This window comes from Chelon labrosus, assembly GCF_963514085.1.
Source record: "Chelon labrosus genome assembly, chromosome: 10".
Classification (NCBI taxonomy): domain Eukaryota; kingdom Metazoa; phylum Chordata; class Actinopteri; order Mugiliformes; family Mugilidae; genus Chelon; species Chelon labrosus.
The window spans coordinates 28,933,215-28,942,020 of NC_140360.1; the positions used below are offsets into that span (position 1 = coordinate 28,933,215).

Genomic DNA, 8,806 nt, shown 5'->3' on the forward strand with positions numbered 1-8,806 from the left:
TCCATCCTCACCTCCTCCATCACAGTCTGGTACGCTGCTGCTACTGCAGGACAATGGCGACTGGCTGCAATTTGCTTTCTCTTAAGGACCTGTACGCCTCCTGGACACTGAGGGGGGCAGGAAAGATTGACAGGACCAGAACCTCACACCACAACAACAGTTTCTTTCCATATGCAACTGAACTTGCAACTGAAATTGTAAATAATGGAAGACATTTGAAAGCACTGGGAGCACTGCCTAACTTGGCCAGAATTGGTAACCAAGCAAGTAGGCTCCTGATCAGAGAGGCAGCGAGTGGCCCAGTGTTCACACTAACATAATTTAAAAAGTCCATGGACGAGATGGAAGAACCGGCTGGAAGGATGAGGACTTCAGCAGCACTCTATCGATCAGGTCTTTATGGCAGAGCAACTAGATTGAAGCCACTCTGAGTAAATGACGAGTGACAGCCTGCTTTGCCAAACAGCACAAAAAGGACTATACACAATAACATTGAGACAACATTGGAGTGTCCAGTCGTCCTTGAGAGGCCCAGCCAAAGCCCAGAAACCATTTACATGTTGGATTGTCATCAAATGTGATGACCCTGGAAACGATGTGCCAGAAAGTAAAGGGTCTGATTAGTTTTTAGATAGATCTAGACAGTTTTTTTTAGTTATATTAATTTATTTTTCACTCTTAGATGTTCATTTAATTAAGTTAATTATCAGTAATTCAATTCAAAAAGCGAAACTCATAATAACGTAGATTCATTACACACAGAGTGATATATTTCAAGCGTTTATTTCTTCAGATTCTGTATCTTTAAATATCCTAATTTGGAATAATAGATAAGACCAATAATAAAAAAAGATAACCAGACCAATTACTGCATCAGTGCACCGAGGCATGGAGCTGATCAGGCTGTGGCACTGCTGAGGTGCTATGGAAGCCCAGGTTGGATGACAGCGGGATTCAGCTTGTCTCCATTATTGGGTCTGGTGTCTCTCATCTTCCTCTTCTCTATGGGGTTTACGTTAGGCAGGTTTACTGGGCAATCAAGCACAGTGATACCATGGTCATTAAACCAGGTTTTGCTGCTTTTGGCAGTGTGGACAGGTGCCAAGTCCTGCTGGAAAATGAAATTCACATCTCCATAAAGCTCGTCAGCAGAGGGAAGCATGAAGTGCTCTAAAATGATCTGGTAGACAGCTGCGCTGAGTTTGGACTTGATAAAACATAGTGGACTGACACCAGCAGATGATATGGTTCCCCAAATCATCACTGACTGTGGAAACTAAAGACTGGACCCCAAGCAACTTGGGTTCTGTGCCTCTCCACTCTTCCTCCAGACTGTGGGATCTTGATTTCCAAATGAAATGCAAAACTAACTTTTATCTGAAAAGAGGAATTTGGACAACAATCCAGTCCCTTTTCTCCTTAGTCCAGGCAAGCTGTTTCTGACGTATCAGCTTCAGGTGTGATTTGACACATTGAATGTGACAGTTGTATGCCATGTCCTGGATAGATCTGTGTGGGGTGGCTTTTGAAGGATTGACTCATGCTGCAATCCACGCCTTGTGAAATCCCCCACAAATTCTTCACTGGGCTTTGCTTCACAATCCTCTCAAGGCTGCAGTTATCCCTGTTGCTTGTGTATCTTTTTTCAACCACTTCTTGTTTTCTTCCACTCAACTTTCCATTAATATGCTTGAGTACAGCATTCCGTGCACAGCCAGCTTCTATAGAAATTACATTTCGTGGAAGGTTTCTATATGAAGTCAGCAGTCTAGCATACTGAATCACTGTGTGACCACTTAAAGGCTCAGGAAACAGTGCTTTGACTTATGTAGCTGATTAGAGTGTGACACCATGAGTCTGCAACATTGAACTTTTTCACAAAATTCTAATTTTCCGAGATACTGAATTGTGACTTTCCATTAGCTATCAGGCATAATTATCTAAATTATAAGAATTAAACGCTTGAAATATATGTCTCTGGGTGTCATGAATGTATACAAGTTTCACTTTTTGAATTTAATTACTGAAATAGATTAACTTTTCAATGATAGCACCTGCATGTACAAACAAATGATATAACCTAAATATATTAAGAATTAATAGTTACAAACTGACATCAAGGAGGCCGGTGTGTAAAAGACTGCTGTAAACCTGCTGTCAGACATAGTTGGGAATACATTAAATGGTGAATACTTACTTTTCACTACAAATTATACTTCATTACCTGTTTTCACTCCAACCAACCAGAATTTGTAGATGAAAATCTGTAACAAAATCCTAATAATCAGAAAATAAAAATTCCTCCTGGAGGACTGCTGGAGGTTGGAGTCCAGATCTGGCCCTTTAAGATCAGCCAGGACAGGTAAAGGGGCCCATAACGGCGGGGCTCACTCTTATATAATATATGACGGTACAGGAAAACCACTTAGAAAAGGAGTAATTTTGAACAAATTATAAAGTCCTGAAGAATTTATTCTGTGATTTATTCTTTATTCTGTTTAAATAAGAATGTATTTCCAGTATTTGTCATGGTGATGAAAAAAAACACCTTGGGCACCTTACAAATACCACAAATAAATGCAGGCAATTGTCTTAGCAATGGTATGTCGATGAATGTTCGGCCTACACATTCACACTAGCCCCTGAAGACTTGCAGCCCCTAGGTGAACAGCTTAGTATGAATTCCCACTTAAAATGCCTGTCAAGGTGGCCCCACAATCAATTCTCCCATCACACCTCCTTAATCACATAATCCAGACCATGATAAGTGAAGATTAGCAGAGAAAACTGCACTTATCGGCCAGTCTGGATCCATACATGTGACAGACTGCAGAAGTGTGGGGCGCATACCCAACCGCGTAGAAAACACACCTAGAACCCAAAGAGAATATGTCGCTGACTGGGCAGTGATACCCGTAGAAACCTGAGGCCAGTTAACAAGAGTAAAGCGTGAAGCACGGACTCTCAAGGGATCCCATTAAATCAACACACAGTGTATTTTGACATTTTTTCCCCAGCGATCAGCAAATTCAGAGCAGTTTTAAAGTTCTGCCACTGGAGTGGGGCTTTACTTACCAAGTAGAGGGTGGCTGCCCACTGCTCTGTCGGTTTGTCCAGAGACTGCATGGGTGGCTTGAGCATGAGGATTTTACTTTCATTTCTCTTAGGGGCAACACTAAAGCTCCGACTTGCTGATGGTCACCGGTTGCTGCCTTTCATGAGATCAAGACCACACTTCAGTCATTTAAAAACCTAGTTTTAAATCTTGTCCTGTTATGCTATGTCCCATTGATTCACATTAAACATTACTTGGACATCATAAAAGGAAGACATAAGATAAAAACCTAATCCACAGCTGCCTAACATGACTTCAACCTTTTACTTGAGTCCAAAAGACAGCAAGATGGATGCAGTCACTACCCAACCCACAAACAGTGTGCGTCAGATTTACGAGCAGACGAGCTGCTGCCCAAATTCATTATTTAACAGAAAGGTTATGGCCGCCACTCCAAAAATGTTTTGTATAAGACACAAGAGCTGTGGGAGTAACTTGACAACTCTGCAAAGGTTTCTAGCTCCTGAGGATGTCATTTTAAAAATCAGCATGAAAGCCGCAGCATACTGCAGTAAGCTCTGGATCAGCCACCGGCCAGAACGACTGAAACCACTCAGTGTGAACTTGTTTGGTTAAAAACAATCAAACTGCACAGTAGGTTATCCAATGAAGGTCTTTAGTTTGGTAAAAGAAAAACAGAAAAATGTTACAAATAAAATAATTTTTTTTTTTTTTTACATTATTGTGACCAGTAGGGTTTGAAACTAAACTACCATCCAAAGAAAAAAAAATGCTCAGACCTTAAAAAATAAAGTGAGAAGCAACAGACCCAATCTGCATAAAAGGATGCCAATGAAAATTTATGCTAAAAATGTCTTAAAAAGTAAAGAAAATAGCTGTCAACATGCAGAAGGAATAGTTCATTTCAGACAAGGAGCTTCCCTTTATGTTCCATGTCTTTGAGAAAACTGCACTTAGAACTCAGTCATCTTCTTGTGTGTGTCGGCCTTTTTGTGCTCTTTCTGGACAGAGAGCTCCTGGGCTTTCTGCTGGGCCAGCAGTCGGCGGGCCGCTGACAGCTTGTCTTCCAGCTGCTTCACTCTGGAGGTATCCCTTTGCACACACAAACAACAAATAGATTAAGAAACGGTGAGAGATTGTGTCGAGCTGTTTTTAGCATTTTCCAGAGTAAGCTGGCCACGAAAACGAGCGTCTCACCTCTGAATCTGCATGATATTCTCAGTTTCACACAACTCCTACAGTCCACCTTATTTGTAAATTCAAGTTACCACTTTACTTGACAGGAACCTCACAACAACTAGTGTTCCTCTTTAACCATAATTTATAGTTGTGTGACCAGTGCATCTTGTCACAGTGGTGCCAGAGAGCTAAGGAACTATTCAAATTAACTGATTATGGATGACATGCTGGTCCATTCAAGATCAGATCTAGCCGTCACAGCAGTCAAATTCCACATAAGAAGCGTAAAATAAATGTAGAACATATCCCAATACTGACCTGCCAGTCTGTCTGCTGAGGGACTCGCTCAGTTTCTGGATCTCCCTCTCAGTCTGGGACACCCTCTCAGCGGCCTGGAACAGCTTCACATTCAGACTCCTCTTGGTGCTTTTTCCTCCACGGTAAGCCTCCACCCCAACTGATGGTACAGCAGCACCCCCCTCAGCAGGATCACTGCTCTTGCCTCCCAGCTTGTTGTTGAGAAAGTCAAAGACGGTATGGCGACCTCCGGTGGCGGCCCGAGGCTTTCTGTGCCGCTTCGGGCGGCGCTTCTCTGTGCCATCCTGAGCAGTCTTGCTTTTGGTGCTTCTCTGGGTGAACTCGGCACACTGATCCAGAGACTTACCTTTGGGTAAAACCACTGCCATCACTGGCTCTACTCGACCCTCCTGCAGCTTTCCTAAGCCTGAGAAGATGAAAGAAACAGAATGAGGAAGAGTAACACATGTAAAATTGTACAAGTTTTAATTGTAAAGTAAATGAGACTTCTTGTTTAATCAGAATGACAGTGACCCTGATAATCAAGTAAGGTTACATAAACATAGGGTACATGTGTGGCGCTTTAACATATTATCTCTGTGTTTAATCCTCCAGGATTCTGTTTCTTATCTCATTATCATTGTATATTCAGTGATAGCATCCAGCAGTTGCTATGATTTATTTTAGTGTAGAAACAAGTTTAGAGTGAATATATCACAATCATATTGACATGAAATGAATATTTTATGTTATGGTCACATGGATGTAGAAACATGCAGTTATACACTGATCAGCCACAACATTAAAACCACTGACAGGAGAAGTAAATAACACTGACCATCTTGTGACAATTCATTGTTCTACTGGGAAACTTTTGGACCTGGCATTGATATGGATGTTACTTAGACCTGTACCACCCACCGAGACCAGACCAGGCACCCCCACCCCATAGCAATAAAACTAATTGATGGCAGCAGCCATCCCCAGCAGGATGCAGCCTGACACAGGCACACACACAGAAACAGTTTAGGAAAAACTAAAAAAACATGGAAAACAGCAGAAGGTGTTGACCTGGCCTCTAGAGTCCCTAGATCCCAAACTATTCAAGTATCTGTGAGATGATCCACAGAGGCCCCTCCCCTCAACCCATAGGACCCAAAGGCCCCCACTAACAACATTCTGTTGCCAGACACCACAGGACACCCTCAGAAGGCCCATGTCTATTCTCTGATGAGTCACAATTGTTTTGGAGGCACAAGGAAGACCTACACAATATTAGGCAGGTGGCCATAATATTTTGCCTGATCGGTGTATAAAAGGCAGCTCAAAAGCAAAGTCCACAAAGGACATAATTTGCAACAACACACAAAGTAGACTAATATATACACAGAGTTGGGTTATACATTTCTGGCATGTATTGGGCTATATATCCTTTTGGTGCCCCCTAGTGTCTTGTTACCTATTAGCACCCACCTTATTGCAGGAAAGTAGTCTTAGATTTTGATTGTATCATTGTTTATATTTATTATTGTTTTATTGAAACTGATTTTGTGCAAAAAAATGAAAGGATCTGAGCCACAAGTGACTGATTTGAACAAGAGAAGAGTTTAGAACCAAAAATGTTGTAAATGTGAATCTGCACTCACCTTTCCCGTATTCATAACCCATTTTCAGCATCAACTTGGATCCAATTCCTCTGGTATGCGCTTCCCAGCCACCAAAATTAGCAGCGTTTAACATTGCTGCAGATTCAACAGCAGAGTCTACAACTGTTGTGAAGCAAAGTTAAACAAAGGCAGACAGTAATTAATGAAAGAGAGAAGGCAGAAAACAAGCTAAACCATATTCAAATGCACAACCTTTTATCCACAAGATGATCAACACACCTTTTGCGTATCCCATATTGTCTTCATATTCAGCATCATCCAGGTCAGAATCAGAGGAGGGCAGATCGTCTTCTCTCAAAGGAGGAATAATACAGTCGGCCTCGACCACAACGTCCTTCAGCAACACTGAGTCAAACTTCACAGTATAGAAACCACTGTCGATATCTATGATGAGAGAATCATACGACAAAACATAAAACGTGGAATTATTTCATTTATTCTAATGGTTGTTTTTGCATAAGATTTTCATTAAAAGGGGCTTACACTATGGTTACTGTTTACTGCCTCAAAATCTGCTTCAGTAAATAGAATACCTGTGATTTTGGCTGGGTACCAGATACCATCTTCATGTCGAGCCAAGCAGGACGAGCCTTCCTCGAGATTACCAAGGTCGGACTCCAGGAACTCTCTGAGCTCTGACACATACACCACCTCACCGTGAGAAAACCTTCAACAGGGAGAAGATAACCGAGATCCAAGAGGATTATACAGTAAATAATCAAAGGCCTCAACTGAAGCTCTTATTAAAATCACATTTTTTTATTCTTGTCCAGGTGGAAAATCTCAGAAACACCCTTTAGATTACTGTCACAGTGAATTCTAGCTGCTCCAGTTAAATGAAGAAAAATAACAAAGAAACAACACTTCACAGTGCTTTTTATGGACAACTTTTTTTTATCTGCTTCTTATGCTGATTCATGTTAAGCTAAATTCAAGGTACAACAGTGACATTACCTGCAATTATCCGGAAAGCGACATTTATCTTCTAGGTAGAAAGGACAGGGTTTCATAGACTTCTGGGTGGGGTAGATGTAGAACACTCTCACTTGTGCCTCCTCTCCATCTGTGGGTTCTGCCCCCACCACCATAGCATTGTGATACTCCAGTGTTCCCCATGTAGTCCTATAAGGTGCTCTTACTTTGGTGCCACTAAGTTCATCTTCTTCTTCTTCTTCCTCCTCCTCCTCCTCCTCCTCCTTCTCACAATACAACACCCCACCTGCCCCCTCCGTATCCCTCTCTCTGGTGTCTGAGCTACTACCCGAAGACTCCCCCAGTTCAGAGTAAAAAGCGCTAAATTCAGTGTCCCGACTACCATTTGCACTCTTTGTATCCGCTGCTGCCTCTGAGGCGTTTATGTACAGTCCATTATTGTCCTCGAGACTAGCCAGCAGCCGGCTCTTTTTGACGGACACCAGGCTGGATTCGGTGAGCTCTATCAGCTGGCAAAGGTCTTCTTTCAGTTTGAGCAGGTCTGACTGCTGGTTTGGGTCCAGGCCTGCCAACAAGGCTGTCTCCACCTGCTGCAGCTGGGCACCATAGGTAGTGATGGCTGCCTCGAGGGTTTCTTCATCCATACTGACACTTGGTGCAGGACAAGACAGGAGTGGAGAGAGTCAACCCCCTAAAACACATAGGAAGACAGAAACAAGATGGAGGATTTAAAGTAGAGTCAAGTAAACGAATCTAAACAGGAGAAACACACTGACAGCGCTCACTTCATTGTGTACTTCTTTCTCATCACATGGAAAGACAATTTACTCTTTCCTACATAATGTCATACTTCCTGGCCCTAAATATAAAATCTGTAAAGCGACAGAAAGACACCGAAGAAGCATAGCTGCGTTACTGAAAGATTTAAGAAACACCAGAGAACCAAAGCTTATAGTTTTAGATTTCATTGTAGGCGAACATTGCAACTGTTTATAGCACTGTCGGTGATTGTTTTAGCTGTTAGCGTTCTTTAAGCTAACACTTACCACTGATTAAAATAACACGTGCAGTACCTTCGTAATTAGCTGTCCGGTATCCACTGTGCCGACGGGAAAACCATACAAATATTATCTATGTTGATAATACAAGTAAATGAAATATCTAAAAGCACATACAGAACCAGCATAGGTACACATAGCCCCGAACGGTTTCAAGTTAGCAAACAAACAAAAAAAGGTAGACTGACTTCCGTTGCGTATTATTTCCTTTCAAAATAAATACAACGTCTGTGAACATCCGGGGGTTTTGACAGCAAAATACTACGAGCACAAATTTAAAAAGCGCCTTGCTCGTGTTTTATTACTGTCCAGAATTCTGCTAAAACTTTGTTTTACACCAGACAATCAAAGTTCAATTGGTTGTTTTTCTTTAACACATATATTTAAATATGTGTCAAACATAAAAGTAGATTTATTTCAGATAAATCAGTAATAAAAAACACAAAGGTAAATGTTAATTTTATTTAGATAATACATACGACAAAATTCACATATTTATTTAATGAAGCGTTTTCTGTTCTTTTATTCTGAAGGCAAATCTAAAAAACCCTGAAGTCTTAGTTTACGTCAAACATGTGCGCAGTTGACGCAGAATT

The 8,806-nt window shown here is 41.5% G+C and overlaps 1 protein-coding gene across 2 annotated transcripts; it reads right to left on the reverse strand.

The window, feature by feature from the left end:
* Positions 1 to 84: 84 nt before the first annotated feature.
* zgpat (zinc finger, CCCH-type with G patch domain) lies at positions 85 to 8,508 on the reverse strand. 2 transcript variants are annotated; one of them, XM_084553870.1, is made up of 7 exons: positions 8,199 to 8,508; positions 7,174 to 7,843; positions 6,753 to 6,886; positions 6,439 to 6,603; positions 6,199 to 6,321; positions 4,574 to 4,979; positions 85 to 4,168 (listed from the first exon to the last, which is right to left on the reverse strand). In XM_084553870.1, the coding sequence occupies exons 2-7, from the start codon at positions 7,794 to 7,796 to the stop codon at positions 4,030 to 4,032; spliced, it is 1,590 nt and encodes a 529-aa protein (XP_084409996.1). In that variant the 5' UTR covers positions 7,797 to 7,843; positions 8,199 to 8,508; the 3' UTR covers positions 85 to 4,029. The 2 variants fall into 2 exon arrangements, with proteins under 2 accessions (XP_084409996.1, XP_084409995.1); XM_084553869.1 differs by having other exon boundaries at positions 8,226 to 8,507.
* Between the last annotated feature and the right edge of the window lie 298 nt (positions 8,509 to 8,806).

What these genes read in the sequence shown, in the direction of transcription:
- zgpat (XM_084553870.1), bottom strand. Translation starts at nt 7,796, where the DNA reads ATGGATGAAGAAACCCTCGAGGCAGCCATCACTACCTATGGTGCCCAG. An exon ending in GGGTTATGAATACGGGAAAG is followed by an intron (nt 4,980 to 6,198) that starts GTGAGTGCAGAT and finishes TCATCTTCTCAG; the next exon opens with GCTTAGGAAAGCTGCAGGAG. An exon ending in CTCAGCAGACAGACTGGCAG is followed by an intron (nt 4,169 to 4,573) that starts GTCAGTATTGGG and finishes GTGTGTGCAAAG; the next exon opens with GGATACCTCCAGAGTGAAGC.